Source organism: Calonectris borealis, chromosome 4, assembly GCF_964195595.1.
Source record: "Calonectris borealis chromosome 4, bCalBor7.hap1.2, whole genome shotgun sequence".
Taxonomy (NCBI): domain Eukaryota; kingdom Metazoa; phylum Chordata; class Aves; order Procellariiformes; family Procellariidae; genus Calonectris; species Calonectris borealis.
The window spans coordinates 29,885,517-29,902,170 of record NC_134315.1 but is presented as its reverse complement, the minus strand read 5'-3'; the positions used below and the strand labels follow the sequence as shown (position 1 = coordinate 29,902,170).

The following is a 16,654-nucleotide window of genomic DNA, read 5'->3' as shown; positions in this document are numbered from 1 at the left end:
AATTTTTAAAACAACTTTACAGATGACCTTTCTATACCTGGCATGAATTTGATGAAATTTGACTAAATTGCATGAAAATTTTTTTAAGAAGTATTGAAAAAATGAGATAGTAGAAGAGGGCAGATTTATACCAGAAATGTCTAAGTTTTCACTTATATGGAGTATATATATTTTTTTTAATAGTGCTGTTCTGGAAACTGTCCACCTTGTGATCAAGTCTGTGGGCGGACTCTAGGCTGCAGAAATCATAAATGTCCTTCGGGCTGCCACAGAGGTAAGAAGGATCCCTGTAGTGATGGAATATTGTTTATTTTTGCCAAACTTCATGCTTGCATGACTCTGTGTGGTGCGTAATCAATTCTCTCCCTTGTTGCATGTGGGCTTTTTGTGGGGGCAGTGTGTTTGAAAGGTTTTTAGTGCTGGACTTGCATAAGGACTTACATAATGACAACCTGAGTTTTTACCTGGTAATTTTGTTTAGCATTGTTCCTCTGAAAATGCTCCGTCCCCTTTCCAGCTGCTTAATTCAAAATCCATAGGTTGACTTTTTTTCCCAAATAATTCTCTTCACTGAATATGCATAACAAAGTCCAACTACATATAGAAATGACTGTGCTGGTTGAGTCTGGATGTTTTTTAAAAATCCTAAAATACAATGTGTGATACAAGTGGGCTTAAAATAAAAAGTTGATGGAATTTGAATGTAGATTGGTATCTTACTGGTAAAAGGGAAGATAAGAACTTGTTACTGACTATATGAAGGATAACGAAGAAGTTTACTTCTGCATCCAGTGACCTAGGTTAAAAAGATGCTAAAAATGGCCAAAATTACCTGGCAGCTTTTACAATTGCTTTGACATTCGCTAGGGGATTAAATTGGAATGACTGAAAAAGTGGCTGCCCTCTCAGCAATTTTCCCCACAGAAGCTGCTGCCCTGCTGAAACAGCAGCTGAGTAGCCTATGTAATTTCCCTCAGTATTCTGGACTAAAAATTGCAACAGCTCAGGAAATAATTCACAACTTGTTCAGCCAATCTTGATTTTGAGGTAGTGATTCTTAGGGGGACAGAACAGGTAAATGTGGTAGTTGTCCCAGTTAACTTTCTATTAAATCTATCACCACAAACTAGTGGTTTGGTTTTTCTCTGTTAACTGTGTCCCTTCTCTTCTTCCCCTTCCTTTCTTCTCTCTCTCCTGTACCCCTCCAAAATCCTGGAGATTTTTTTTTGTACTGTCAGAAGAAAACTGGTAACATTGTTTTTCTGCATTAGTTTGGTTGATAACTAAATCATAGAATAAAATTCTGGTTGGAAAACTAAGGAGCTAATGCTGCATTATAGGATAAATTTTTACATTGACTAGCTGTTTATATTTGATACTGCTTGCATCTTACAGCCTGGCTAAAAGTGACAATGGTTTCTAATAACTAACAGCAGAAAAATAGCAGTGCCTATAAGAAAATGAAAGTGAACTCTGAGAATGCAAATATCAAATATATACACTTTAAAGTGTACGTAATTTATCAAAACAGTACAATTGTCAATATTTAAGTGCTAACTCTTGCCGAAAGTTGCATCTGAAGCTAATAACTATGATACCGGATGATAAATTTAGAAAGAAAATAACTTCTGTGTGCTTTAACAAATTACAATCTAGTCCAGTTTGTAATATCTTGTCAGAATGTTTGAAAATATTCCTAATAAAGGCAATTATTTTCATTTCATAATATTTATATTCATGCGTTTCTCCTTATACACCAATATTTTAATAGCTGCTGAAAGTTATGATTAATTATTTTATCTTCAGTATGTAATACCGGGTCAGGTTAATTTTGCAGTGAGCTGCCAGATCTCAGTGTCCACTAATTTTAGAGGAAATAGTGTGCCTCCTAGAAAATAACTTGCCAGAACAGGTCCTTTAAAAGGTGCCTGATCTCAGAGTTATTAGAGGTTGCTGGTAATAAGCACTTGGCTGTTAGCAGGGGTTCCTGAAAAAAGGTAGCTTAATCTATTCTGTTTGTGGTTTGATTTTTACATATCTTCTTTTTCTTAAGTATTTAGTCATGCTTGCTGAAATTTAGAATGTGTTGCCAGGGAATAGAAATGTTTTGTTTCCTACTGTAGTACGTTATAACACTTGATTTGAGAACAGTGTGTTCTCACCTTAACTTCAGGCTTATATGCGATCTCTGCCCTTTCATTTTTTTGAGAATGTAGGCAGTTGTCTTTGTTAACAGAATATTTAAGTAAATTGTGCACATATTAGCCCCTCTGGGCAGCATATTTTTAGACCTTTGGTTTAATTTGTAAAAGTAGCTGTTTATGTGTGTTGATAATATATTATAATGTAATTTACTTTGCAATATAAAGACTGTATACTTCCATCCTTTTTCCTTCAGCAGCCTTTTGTCATTGAGAGATCCGCTTCTTAAAGCGTTGCTTCTTAGATCCTGCTAACAAGTCAGAATTGCTTAAAAAGTTATGCTGTCAATAATGCTTTCAAAGCATTGCTTTCTTAAAAGTTTCAGAATGCAACATGATTAGTAAGCCAAAATCCCACATCTAAATTTGCTTTTTTTTTTAGAAGATGTATATTCTTACTGTTAATTACTCAATAATAAAACTTAGCAGTTGGCACTTGAAGAAATAGTGTGGGAGAGCTATCAATTAAAACAGGTATTTTACAAATCTCTCTTTTTTAAAGATACCAGGTTAGTAGCATGAGTAACTTTACAAGGGAGGAGGATCTTTTCAAAAAAGCGTTAATTATACATAGAGGACGAACATTTCTTTAATATCGTACAAAATCTGCAAAACTTCATTGTACCAGTTTTTCAATGTCTCTTTTCTATCTTTTGAATACAGATGAAAGATGACGCGTCTTCATATGTATGTAAGACTGAAAGATAAATAGCGAATATTTAAGTGTTGTGTGATCCAAATGACTGGGCTTTAATAATGCTGACTTCTTTTTAAAATGTGAGAGAGGGATTGTTTCTAACTTGATACCGGTTAACAACTGTAAAATAATCAAGATTATTATTACTATTCTTTAAGAATGGTGAAATTCTCTTTCATAAGAGGGATTTGAAACTAAGCAGAAATAAAAAATTAACAGCCATCTATTATTTAGATTAAACAGAATAGGACAATTATACCACGTGTATATTTAGAGTTGCATTAGTTACCATTTTTTATAATCAGTAGCTTATTCAGATTATCATATTGTTAATATATTTATTTTTAGGTAGTTGTAATCCATGTCCAGAGACTGTAGATGTGAAATGTAATTGTGGAAAAACTGTCATTAAAGTGCCCTGTGGCAGAGAGCGCACCATCAAACCTCCTAAATGCAAACAGCTGTGCAGGTCAGTATAGAAGGCGTGTGTGTTTCTAGTTCTTCAGGGGAGTTTAAGGTGTCCTTAAAGAAAGTAGTAAAATATAACTTTAAAAGGCAAAAAATATTCCTTTCATATGATTACAGGTATTACTTCTCAGTTTTCTGTATTCTTGATTATGCCGATGGAGATTAGCAATAACCCTTCCTATCAGACACCTATTTGATGCTGTGGTTTCATGAGCAGCTTGCTGCTGTCAAGGGGGAGGTTCTGTCCCACCGAGTACCTCTAATTCTGTAGTCCCACTCCCATCTCCAAGTCATCTCTGGTACGTTTTGAAGTACCTCCATGAGGCAGTTTACCTAGAAAACTTGACTAGCAAAAGGAAAAAGGAGAATATTTTCTGCTGGGGTGTAGCAAGAGTACTTAGCGCAGAGGAGAAGTAGGATTCAAATAGCTGTTTGAATATACAAACCCAACTTTGATTTTAATTTAATTTAGAACTCCTGTATAATTTTACTGGAATATTAACCACTGCTGAAGGTAAGAACTAAACTAATTTTTAAAAAAAATAACTTGTTCGTCTCAATTCTTTGTATTTTGAGCATAATTGTCCAGCGGCTGTAACTTCATATTTCTTGCTGTCATATTGATTCATTCTTGGATTTTACTTCAGTCGACCACCTACCTGTCACCACTCTACCCAGGAGAAACACTACTGTCACTTTGGTCGGTGTCCTCCATGTCGTCAGTCCTGCCAGAAAACATTAACGTGTGGTCACTTGTGCCCTGTTCCCTGCCATGACGAAGCACTTGTGAAGCAAATTGGCTTAGTAAGTAAATAGTGAAAAATAGTGTGTTGTTTGTGTTCTGAAGCATGAGCAACAGTTGTTTGACCTCAATCTTATGTTGGAGGCTTTTGGAGTTCAGAGTAAATAAATAATCAAGTGCAGAGGTATGCATACTGCTTAACCGAGAAACTAAGTGGTTCCAGCTCCTTTGTTGCAATCTAGTTCATTTTGTAATACATATAATCGAATGTTTAGTTTTCAGCAGTTATAATTACTCAAGAAATTATAAGATTTTTGTTAGAGTTGTATTACAAATGTTTAATTTCAAATGTAAGCAATTACTTTTAACATAAGAGCAAAAAATAAATTTTAACTCTGATATTTACTAAACTATCAAAATTTGCACAAGTTAGAAGTGAGAAATTGGCATCTTTAAACATGACGCATGCACTGCATGATGATAATTTCACTGGTTTAGTAATTGAAATATTTTTATATTTTTACGTCTACTAAATGCTTAGAATTGTTTTGCTGGTTTTTTATTTGGCTTTGTGCTTGATTTTTAGCAGTAGGGCCCACAGGCCTTTATTTTCCTATCCCTAATCACGCTGAGGATGAACGTGTAATTTTTTATGTGTAGGGGGTGTTGAGATTTCCATTAGTAAAAAGTTAGTTACTAGAAAGTGGATTTGTTAAAACAGGGATCTCTTTAGATGATATGTTTATTTATGGTCAAGCAGACAGTTCCAATTCTGTTTTGTATTCAACTAGTGTTGTCTTTTGCTCTCAGCATCAGTCTGCAGGACCTTGGGAACAGCCATCTGAGCCAGCTTTTATTCAAACTGCATTACCATGCCCTCCCTGTGAGGTTCCTATACCAGTGTAAGTATTAAAAAAAGAAAACGAAAGAAAGCTTTGGTATGGAAAGAGATTTTTTTCTTTTTATACTGTTGTAGAGATGGACATGAAAATAACCTCTTCAGGTGCAATGAGCCTACGTGAACACCATTCTCAAAACTGGGAGCATTGGTGGTTGGTTGATAGAAATTTTTGTAGTGTGTGCTTACTGTATGGAAGGACTGATAGTGTTAGTAAAGATTGCTTGTTTCTAGTACCTGTTCTGCGCAATGCTACCATAAAAGAAAAATAAGAAAATTGCAAAGACAGCCGTTGTAATTTGATAGTTTTCAGTAACATACAACTTTTTCCATATAGTTTCTTGTTTGGTTTATGGGATCGTAATTTTCTCTGTAATGAATTGCTATTTTGTTTCTCAGTTGTTCAGTTATTATGTGCTAATGAATGGCAGGTGGATGCCCTTCATTCCATCTGCTTGTCTCTTTTCTATTTTTGACTTGTCTAGAAGGGTCTGCTCCTTGAGTAGAGCTGAATCAACTCTGTGATGATGCTGAGGGTATAAGGGAAGATACGATGATGACTTTTTTCACCGTTCTTTTTCAATTTGATAGAACTTCTGTTTACATTGTGGAATAAGGACTCAGAATTCAACATTTATCTGAAAAAGGGTTTTTTGGCCTGTTTTTGTGTTACAGTCTCCTGCTGTTTTAAACCCTGCATACTTCACAGGCATTAGTGCCTGTTTGTTTTTTAAACATCCCTCCTTAATGAGGGAATATTATGTCTTCATTTTATGAAGTGAGAAGTAGACGGAGGAAGATGATCAAAAATATCCATTTAGCTGCCTACGTAGATATGCTTAGAACTTAATTTCTCAAGGATTGTACTTCTGTTCAAAACTATGACTGCTTAGTACTTCTGATACTTGGGCTCAAAATTCAAAGCCAGACTCCCAAAATGTAAAAAATGTGTAGTTTTGAACAGTCTGGTTTCAGTGTTTGGGTAGATGTCTGTAGAAACTGTCTCATGTAGGTATTCAGCAGAGGTCATTGTGTAACATCATACATTATGTAGGGCACATCTAGTTCCTCTGAAGTCCAACCTCAAAATCATCTCCTTTAGTCTGAAGACTCCTCCCCAGGGGAGATAATTCTGCTAAGTGAGAAGGAAACCATACTGGAAAAGTTGTACTTAATTTTCTAACTAGAGGAATCATCGTTACATTTCACAGTGCTTGGGGCAAATTAAGGTTCTATTAGCATTAGATCACATTAATTCTGGAATATCCTAACTCTCTTTTGATCTATCTTTGCAACTGTAATGTTCTTTTTTCTTTTTTTTTTTTTTTTAAATGAAAGTGATGTGAGAGAAGTTTCCTGAATTAACAAAATAATAATAGTAAACAAAACCATAGATATAAAGTAATGTGTTGCTAGAAAGCAAAATATCTGACACCTTCTAGGATCATTAGCAGGGCTTTTAGAATCATTGCTAGAATAGTGGCATTTGAAAGAATATGATAGAGAATAGTTTAAATAATCCTATTCTGTATGGATGGATGTTAGTGGGGATTCCATCCTTCACCACTGAGGTTTTGCAATACTTTTTGATGTTTTTTCTAATAATTTGGTATCTTTGAACATGAGCAGTCAGAGATTTGGAATGGAATGTATTTGGTATCTGTTTCTGTAAATAATTAAAAGTGAGTTTCTGGAAAATTATTTGCTCTGTTAATTTCACAGAACCATTGAGGCTGGAAGGTACCTTGGGGTGGGGTCATCTAGTCCAGCCTCCTGCTAAAAGCAGATCAACACTGAATTCAGACCAATTTGCTCCAGCTTTGTCCAGCTGGACCTTGAAAACCCCCCAAGTACATTGATTCTGCAACTTCTCTGGACAACCTCTTTCAGTGCTTGATTATACTGATTTTTTTTTTTTTTTTAATTTTTTCCTCCACTGTGTATTCAGTCAGAACCTTCCTTGTTTAAGAGTATGATTGTTGTCTCTTGCCTCCCTGCTATGAACTTCGGTAAGGAGCCTGGCTTCATCTTCTTGGTAACTTCCCCTTAATGCTGAAAGACTACTATTACATCCCCAACCTGTCAGTCCCCAGCCTGCAGTGTTGCTGGGATTTAGTCAGTCCTAGATGCAGGACTTTGTTTGTCTCTGTATTTCATGAATTTCCTCTCAGCCTAGTCCTTCAATCTGTCTAGATCCTTCTGAATGGCATCCCTGCCCTCAAATGTATTGATTGCACAGTCCTTTAGTGTTGTCTGGAAAACTGGTGCATTTTATCTCTTCCAAGTTACTGGGAAAAAAAAAAATTAAACAAGATAGGTCCCAGGATGAAGAATTCCGCCTGTAACTGGTGTCCAAGTAGGATACGAACAACTAGCCACTACCCTTTGAGCCCAGTGATCCTGTCAGGTTTTCATGCATCTAGTAGTTCATCCATCCCCATTACATCTCCACTTGAATGCAAGGTTACTGTGGGGAACCTCTCATCTGCAGATTTAGTAGTTACATGGCAGAAGGCAATCCAGCTGGTTAAGCAGTTTCCCCTTGCAGTGGAACAGAAGCATGCTACAATGGAATGCAGAGGTCCTAGAAGCCAAATTAACTAATTATAGGAAGATTATATTGGATATAAGAAAATTGAGCTGTATAAAGCAAAGAACAGGCTCCTGTGCTACATCTGCTTCTTATTATACCAGGTGAAAGACTGATTGCTCTTGTTAATATCCTGCTGTCCTAAAGACCATCTGTAGCTATTGGTAGTTGCTTTGTGTTAGAAAAGTTATCAGGGATACTTTTTTTTTTAAATACTCTTCTAGAAATTTTTAGGAACTGATTTACAGGTTTTTTAGCTTGAATATTAATGATGTTTTCATTACTCTCCCTTATAAGGTTTCAGTAGAGAAATCAAAATAATACTTGGAAAGGAGATGACAGATATGAAATCAGAGGTAAAAAGAAAAAGATACTTTTCAAAATAAATTGAGCAGAAGATTGATTTAATTTTTAGGAGATCAGTGTTTGAATAAGTCACCATTTAATACCTTCACAGTTCTAATCAGTGTGCAGTTTTTCTTTCCTAGGGATGGTAGACAATTCTGAAAGGGATAGAATTGTAAACATAAGAGTAGACTAGATAGTTCTCTGAAATAACTGAAAAATATGAAGTGATATATTAGTAGAGCCAAAGGAGAAGATATTTGGAAGCAATTCAGGTAATTTTCTAAATAAATTTCCTAAAATAAAAATTATTACTTTCATATACAACTATAATTAATCTGCATACAAAACACCGATTTGGGGGATTGCTGTCATAAAATACAGCAATCCAAACAACTGTTGAGAAAGAGAAGGCATTGATCTGCATAGATAGATGATTTTCTCTTAGTTTGCACTTTTTAAAAATAGATTGCATTATTTTTGTGTGAAAAGCACTGTCACTGTTTTAAATCCCTTATTAAAGAAGTACCTGTTTTCTAAATATCTGATTTTTCTCTCTTTAACAGGGAGTGTCTTGGGCAGCATGAGGTGAGTCATGGAAACTGCCTTTTTTAGTGGAATATGAAGTGTATCTCACTTTGTCAGTCTGCAAAAAAAAGTATTAAAGAGAAATATTATGTGGCTTTTTTATATTTTAAAACCAGTGAAGTACCTTATCACAAGGGCTTACATATCAGAAGGGATTTTAGTTCCTTTTTGAAGAATATGTAACTACTTGAGCTTTTAGAATTCTTGGACAGAAATTTAAACTCATGATTTGTGAAGCTATTTGTGTATTCTTGCAGTTGTTTAAATAGTATAAATTTTTTTTTAGGATCTTTTTTCATTATATACTTCTGGGTTTTTTTCCTCATTCTGTAGTTGTTATTCTCTTCCTGTCACAGACTTTCTTTAGTTCTCCTAAAAACTGCTGTTTATTTAAAAAGGATAAGGAACGTAGTGTCGTACAGGAAAATTCTCACGTGACTTGGATGTAAGCATGCATGGATGAAATCAGACAATATAGTGGAAACTTCTCTAGTGTTACTTATTAGCTTTTCTTTTTGGTGTGCAGCCTTCACCACTTTTGGATGAAGTCATTGTCTATTTTGGCTTACATGAGAAGAAAATCTAACTGATGCTTGAAGCTAAATAACTATCAACATTATTCACAGTCATTTCTAAAAGTAATGAAATTTAAGATCAACTCATTCTTCTCAATTTTAGAAGATGATTGCTAAACTAATCTTTAAAAAAAATTGCTATTATAGCTTTGTCTGGGAATATCTCTGCTAGTAAATTTGGCATAAATTCACTATCAAAGTGCAGCTAACACTACTATAACAAACCTAGTTTCATTTAAAGCTAGTAAAAAATTCTACAAAACAGTAAACACTTAAAAATATTTAAAGACACCCCCTCCTTTTTTTTTTTCTTTGACCTTCTTCAATAATCTTTTGATATGTGTTGTAATGGTGGCTTGATTATGTGGTGGCAGCATCTACAAATGTTGTTAACAAAGTTTATATATCCGCAGTCTGTTTGTGCAGCTCATTTATTAATCCAACCAAGCTGTGAATACAGCTTCCGTAGAGCTACTTTGCAGCTTGTTGGTTGCTAAAGAAAAATGTGCTGTGAACATAGATGAAAAGAACAACTGTGCCTATTCGTTTGTTGTTGAAATAGCTGGGTTTTGGTTTTGCTTTCCACAGTAAAACTTGCAGGTGTATCAACCAATGCTTTATCAAGTCAATGACATGTTTTGTGATAAAACATATCAAATCTCACCCTAACTTTCATGAATTTATGTATAAACAAAATATAAGCTGTGTTCAATTGGCCCGATATATAACTTGCTCTAGACAATGTTACCGGTTTTGGTACTGTTCAGATGTACATGGTTGTGAAGTTTATGTCCCTCCCCATAACACAGGACAGTATGGCTCCTCTTACTAGAGAAAATGGTTCCAATTACTACATATTTATAACTACTTATTTCAGAATAATTAAAAAAAATCCCTTCTCTGTTGCATACTAGTCTTAGCAGAATCAGTCAATGGCTTTGGGTCATGTTTTCTTTATGGGTTAGTATAGAAAAGAAGGAAAAATCCCAGGGAGTCTATACCTAACTTTAATTATTTAGATTTATTGATGCTATATGATATTCTAGATGAAACATTCCTTCTCTCAGCCAGCAGAGCGCAGTGCTTCCTTCCTGCTGAAGTTTAGTAGTTTCTGGAGTGGAATGAAGTGTCCTAATCTTTGAGATTTTGATAGCAGTCAAGGAAAAGAATGGTTTGTTAATGTGTGTGTGTGTATGGGGGGGTGTTTACAGTGTATTTTATGTGCATTATACGTTTTTATGTTGTTCTGAGATCTCTGCAGAGGAAAAAAAAAGATGTAATGTCTATTCAGTGTTTTACAGCCACATTGGCTCTTAACAAGTAAACTTACCTCAAACTAATTGAGAGCCAAGATAAAACACTTGTATGTTTTTATGAACACTTCCCTCCTGTAGTAGTTTCTAGCCCCTGAGGGGATTTTCACCGGGAAATATGAACTTTTCACAGGCGATGAAAGTAGCAATTTTCTCAAGCGAAGTTTTGCTGTGAAGAGAGGGGCTCATTGCTGTACTATGTTGCTACTTTACGTTGGACTGTTGTTATACCTCCTATAATGAAGGAGGAATAAAAGAAACAAACTAGGAATGAAACGAGTTATAAAGACTTCTTGTATTTTGCCAGGATGCCTGCAGACGATGAGTAGAAGAGAGAATGAAAACAAACCGCTTAGGAGTTGTATAATAAGCAAATCTACTGTCTTTACATTTTTACTTGGACAGTAATTTTAATTTGTGTAGGTATGGGAGTTGATTGTTTTGTTGGGGTTTTTTATTTCACTTTGGCATCTAGTTTAAAAAGTATTTTTAAGGGATTGGTTTAGTTCGAGCTCTTACATGTCTTTGGGTGTTTAGAACAAGCAATTTATCTCTTGAAATAACAGACTTAAAACTTCTTTTCAGATGATATAGTTGTATAACCCTGTGTTCAGTGGAAGTATGATTCTACGTCATGTTTAACCTAAAATAAGATTTCTTTTAGCTACAGTGTGCAGCCTTCTTTTAAATAATTTTACTCTGTAAGTTTTGGATGTTTTTACATACATTCAGAAAAATTAATAAGTCTTCATTCTTCGATTTGGAGGTGCTTAAAAGTAGCTCTCAATTTTGTTTCAGATTGTAGGTCAGAAAAATCACCTATCATCAACAGTTGCTGCCACCCCAAAATGAAAACTTGATGTTTCACTTTTTCTTTGAACTGTTATAAGCATTGGCATTTCATAGCAGTAGCATACATGTGCTCTTCTAAAATCAAATTATGAGAGCTAATGTTTATATTCAAAATCTGTATTTATGGGAAAACATTAATTAAAGCCCATACAACGTAAATGAGGACAAACAAGGAAATCTTAACTGGATATGTTATTAATTTATCTGCTGTATTTAATTCTCTTGTAGTTGCTTCATTTCATTAAATATTCTAGGGGAAGAGAAACGTTCTGGTTTTGTTTCTATAATGAGTATTTTGAATATCCTGTAGTACCTGTCTTGCTGTTCTTGGGCAGATAGAACTCTCTTTCTTCATGGGTTTGTTTTTTTTTTTTTTTGGGTTAGGAATTTATGCTATGTTTTATTATTCTAGTTTTTTTTAATTGTGGTTCATTTATAGGAGGAAAACAATTACTCTGCCTCTAGGTAAAATTTTATGTAAAACTTGACGAGATTAATCTTTATGGCTAAATACCTTATGAATATTTCCAAAATTTCCCTGCCCTATTGTACTTGATTTTTATTTTCATATTCCAATTGATGTATCTATTAGTTGTTTTTATGCATTTGGGAGATGTGCTGGAAAGCTTCTGAAAGTTGTCTTGTCCTTTTTTCCTTGCCTTCCTTTCCTTATCCTGTGGAAGACCTGTGGTCTGAAAATGATGCCTCCTTATTTTCTTTCTTTTTCCATTCAGCTTTTACAAAATACTTCGGGTTCTCGTCTGTGTTCTTTATTCTTCAGCTCATCAGCCTCCTGGAGTTTGTGGCTTCTTTGATATTTGTCTTTGTAGCAAGAGTAGTGACCTCCATTTAGCCGTTTCAGAAATGCATTCCAACTATAGAAAATAAAACTTTTCTCTACTTTGTCCTTTGGATTTTTTACTATTATCTACAACAGATTGACTTGTCAAGAAATGGAAACAAAATTCGAAAATACAATGTAGGTTTAAATTAATTTAAATTCTTTTGGTTTTGGCTACAATATCAATTGATTCCAGAAGACTTGTATCTTTTATTGGACTCAAGACTTAGGAAAGTCAATGAGTGGGGCAAGCTGAAGTTATGCTGAATGCAACCAGAGGGCTGGGATGTCCTCTGCAGTTGTCTGTCTGAAAGCTACTACTGTTGTCTACTGGCTTTTTTGTTTCCCTGCCCCAGTTTCATTCAACATTGCCTCTCATCTGGTATACTTGAGGGATGCTACCAGAAGGGATGCTCCACTTCTGCCTATGTGCTTCTGCTAATTCTCTTTAACTGGAGCTAGTGGCTGTGTCCTTGTCTGATGGAAGACTAACTCTTGGTAAAAGAAGTCTCATCATCATATTGAACTGTGCAGCCACAGAGCTAGTCTGCTATTACTGCCTGAGCCACAGCAGAACCAGTAGTCATAAAAAATTCAGTGGAAGTGGGGAAGCAAGGAAAGGTAGAGAAGTGGGCAGTGGCAGATCTTAGTGTTTAGTCCATCTTTTCATTCATTCTTTTACCTTCCAGCATCCTTTGACTACTTAGGTTGCTACTGAAACGAAATTCTGACTCTAAGGAAGGAGGAGGAGGGAGATGGAGGAGGATGAGAAGGGACAGGATATTTGGAACAACAAAAGCTTTGGTAATTGGTGTGTGTTTGCTGGGTACAGTGCTATTCTCCACTTCAGACCCTCTTTTTATTAGGCCTATTGCTGGCTTTTGCTCATTTGGTCAACAGAAACATAAGCCATCAGAGGCTGAGTTTGTAGGATGTTTGCAGGGGGGTGTATGAACTAGGCATTCAGACTACTTGCTGTAGTTGTATTAGTGCTTTAGCCAGCGTAACGAGCTTCAGTTGTGACATAGGGATGGGATAGTAGTTGGACATGATAGCCTCGAGGTTTTCTCCTGTGTATTCCATTCTTGATGTTCAGCCTGCCATGCAGACTCCTCCTGTTCAGAGTCTCGGTGGGTCAGGATGAGGAGTTCACAAGTCTTGTGAATGAATTGCATTTTGCAATGACTTGGTGTGGAGTACAGCCTTTTTTTGGGTGGAGCCCAGAAAACATTTCTATAGGCAAGTGGATTCAAATCCTACTTTGTATATTTTTGCTTTAGGATTGAGGGAAATCAACGTGGACATGCTGAAGGGAAAATGTCCCTTGCTCTGCCCTGTGGGGGACCGTCCTCTCTTCCCTTATTTCAGTTCCAGTGCTCACCTGGGTGTATGGCCAATCAACTTGCAAACGTAGCAAAAGACAAGGAACTTTTTTCTATTAATTCCTTTTCTTCCATTTTGATTAGTTGAATTGTCTTGATCTAAGGACAGATGTGTGGCAGGACTTGTTCAAACTAAGTGGTACGAGTGTGCAATTAGGATTGTAGAATTGGAAGAGAGAAAAGGAAGGGGTACAGTGCAAAGCTATTCAGTCAACTTAAGCTGTAACACAAAATCACACCCTTAGTCTAGTCAAAGTGAGTTATGTCACGTTACCCTATTGTGTAATAACGTCACAAATAATTTCTGTTTTTCTCTCCGAAATGATCATGATATTAAGAAAAGAAATCATTTTTTTGACAGCATCGCGGAAACTAAATTTTTTCATGTGAATATTATATAATGGTTGGAAAATGGGAACAGTGAGTTTCCTCTAATACTTGTGATATGGAGGGACTTGTACTATTCAACTTTAGGAAAGTAATCTAGTTAACCAAGTTAGGAGTTTACACTCCATTTCAGTACCAATGAAGATTAAAGGCTTCTAAATAGATGCTCTGGATAGTACTACAAAGCTCTGTTAACTGGAGTGTTAACCTCAAATTAAAAAGTACAAATATATCACAAGATATTAAAATGCTAGTCCTGTCACAGAGCCATTTCTCCTTCCCCTTCCTGCTCCTGGGAACTATATTTGATATATTCAGTGTTTGATTTTTAGAATTTCTGGCTTGCAGGTTGTTTTCTATTTGTAGAATTATAAAATGTATTGGGTTTATGATGACCATAACACAATTAGTCCTGTGAAAGCAAACTGTAACTGTCTTCTTCAATAACTGTAAAGCAGTTTAGGAACTTCTAATGGAAGGCACGAGTCTAATTCAGAAAGAAGGAATAAATCACACTAAAAGATTTCAGAATGTAATAGTCAGTTTTAAAAAAAAAAAGAAAACTATGTTGCAAAAGTTAGACAGTTCATTAAAAAGTTTATGCAAAAGTTTATTAATTGTTTAATTAATAAAGCGGGCTTTTTTACCTGGTATAATCAGTGTAAAACAAATGTGTGTGGTTATGTTGGGATGGGAACCTGAAGTCTATTAAAAAAAAAAGGTCAAATAGGTATTGCTCTGGTTTTCTTCTTTTAACAAAGATACTCAAGGACCAAAATTTCTCTGTAATAGTGCTGTGCCTCTGTGTGTGTGTGTATATATATAGTGTGTGTGTGTATATGTATGTATCACACACAGTACACATGTGCAATGTGTGTATATATACACTATCTGCATATATATATATGTTTATGTTTTATTTCTTTTTAACTTTTAGGTTAGTCCATTACCATGTCACTCTGCAAATCCCTACTCATGTAAAAGATTTTGTGGGCGGCTTCTTGATTGTCAGAATCACACCTGTATGAAAGAATGTCATCACGTTACTAAATTGAACAGTAGTGCAGATGGAAAGAAGGTAGGTTGATTTCCTTTTTGCTTTTGTTTTTGTGAATTTTATACATTGTCTCCAGCTTTAACTGGAAAATAAAGAATTTGCAGCTGGAAGGTACAGGATCTATTCCAGATTCCACTGGGACATTTGCATGTGTTCTGTTCCCATTGATGCTGTGACATTTAGCTAATCTGTACTTCCTTAGACTATAAAACTGAGACAGTATTATATATTTGCAAATGCCACACTTTTTTGGTTTATGTTAACATACTTTACTTTGTTTTCATCAAAACTTATTTAACACTCTTAACAAGTCTCTTCTAAAGTCAGTTTTTCTAACTGTCAAGATCAAGTGAACTACTGATAATCGCTATATACAAATGCACTTGCAATCTATTGTGGAAGCTATTTACTGAGGAGAGCTGTAAGTGGGTTGAGGAGGCTAGCAAATGTTTACGAGAGAGCACTGGAAATGTTGCAGAATAGGTGAAGACTTCTTAAAGCACTGGGGTGATATATTCATATTTATCAGTGTCTACTAGAAACTCATTTATGCGATTAAGAAGCTGTAGGTGTTGCTGAAGAGAATATGAAACAAAATTAAAAGTAAGTACAAAGCTGAAAATTGTTCTAGTTTTGAGCAGTCAAAAGCACATAGCTTGTGGTTTGAGAGAGTCATGATTTGGAGAAAAACAGCTTTTTAAGTTTTTAAATCATTACCTTAGAAAAAGTTGCAACACGGTCTCCCTGGGCATTTAGAAAACTCAGCAAGCATTCAGTTGGGTACAAAACCTAAATGTTATATTTTAACTTATTGTTATATTTTAACTTAAATAAGATTATTTCCCTGTGGATTCCAATCCTAGAAGTGGTGTTGTCATCTAAGAACTATATATATTGCAGTTAGTGTATTATTCTATTAATGATTGTGGAACTTTTGTCTGAGGAGTATGAGCCGTTAGCGCAACTTGTGGAACAGTAACCTGCAGCAACAGTGTGACATCAGTAAATACTGAGAGTGACAGTTGTTTAGGCGTCTCCAGTTATGACTATAAGAGGGTGTCTGCTACTGCTTCAGTTAAACCTATTAAAATGTGAATGGATCAGCATTATTCCTAGCTCCATTTTGAATGAGGCAATACATTCTTAGAAAACAGGAGTCTATGCGCATGTGAAATATGGGAAAATCTCATTTCTCAATTTTCTTTGAATTTTTGTAAACTCAAGTTGGTTTTGACCTTTAGAGCTTTTGTTCTGTTGTTTTGATAGACTAAATTGCAGTCAAAAAAAGGCTGATTAAATTTCTTGCTTACATCTGAGTAGTGATTTTTTTTTGTCTGGAATTTAGGTTTGTTCTGCATGTTGTGTTAGAGAATGTTGCAGAAAGGCCAGCTGTTTGCTTTTACCTATTGTTAAATTTTATATCACAGTTTTCTAAATGCTTTCCGTTGCTATTTTCTTTCTTAGATGTGAGGTTTTGGGGGTTAGGTTTTGTAAACGATCACTGTACAAAGGTTCCTTTCTAAACTTCAGCAAAAATTCTTCAACTGTAGAAGCAGAAGAAAAGGGGACTGGAAGAAAATGGGGGAAAACTGTATTAAAAACTTAAATTGTTATGCCCTTATTTTGAGCAGCATGAAGTGAATTGTTGGCATGGAATTCCTTCCTTTTGGGGAAGCATTATGTAGCTTCATTCTTGGATAAATTGGCTTTACTTTGAC

General features: G+C 35.3%; 1 protein-coding gene across 5 annotated transcripts in view; it reads left to right on the top strand.

The window, feature by feature from the left end:
• Positions 1 to 16,654, top strand: part of NFXL1 (nuclear transcription factor, X-box binding like 1) — a 50,083-nt gene that overhangs the window by 11,061 nt on the left and 22,368 nt on the right. For all 5 annotated transcript variants that reach the window (XM_075149017.1, XM_075149016.1, XM_075149018.1 and 2 more), the window contains exons 11-16: positions 184 to 274; positions 3,247 to 3,367; positions 4,014 to 4,170; positions 4,919 to 5,010; positions 8,508 to 8,529; positions 14,817 to 14,957. In XM_075149017.1, the coding sequence (XP_075005118.1) occupies positions 184 to 274; positions 3,247 to 3,367; positions 4,014 to 4,170; positions 4,919 to 5,010; positions 8,508 to 8,529; positions 14,817 to 14,957 (624 nt within the window). The remainder of the gene's footprint in view (positions 1 to 183; positions 275 to 3,246; positions 3,368 to 4,013; positions 4,171 to 4,918; positions 5,011 to 8,507; positions 8,530 to 14,816; positions 14,958 to 16,654) is intronic.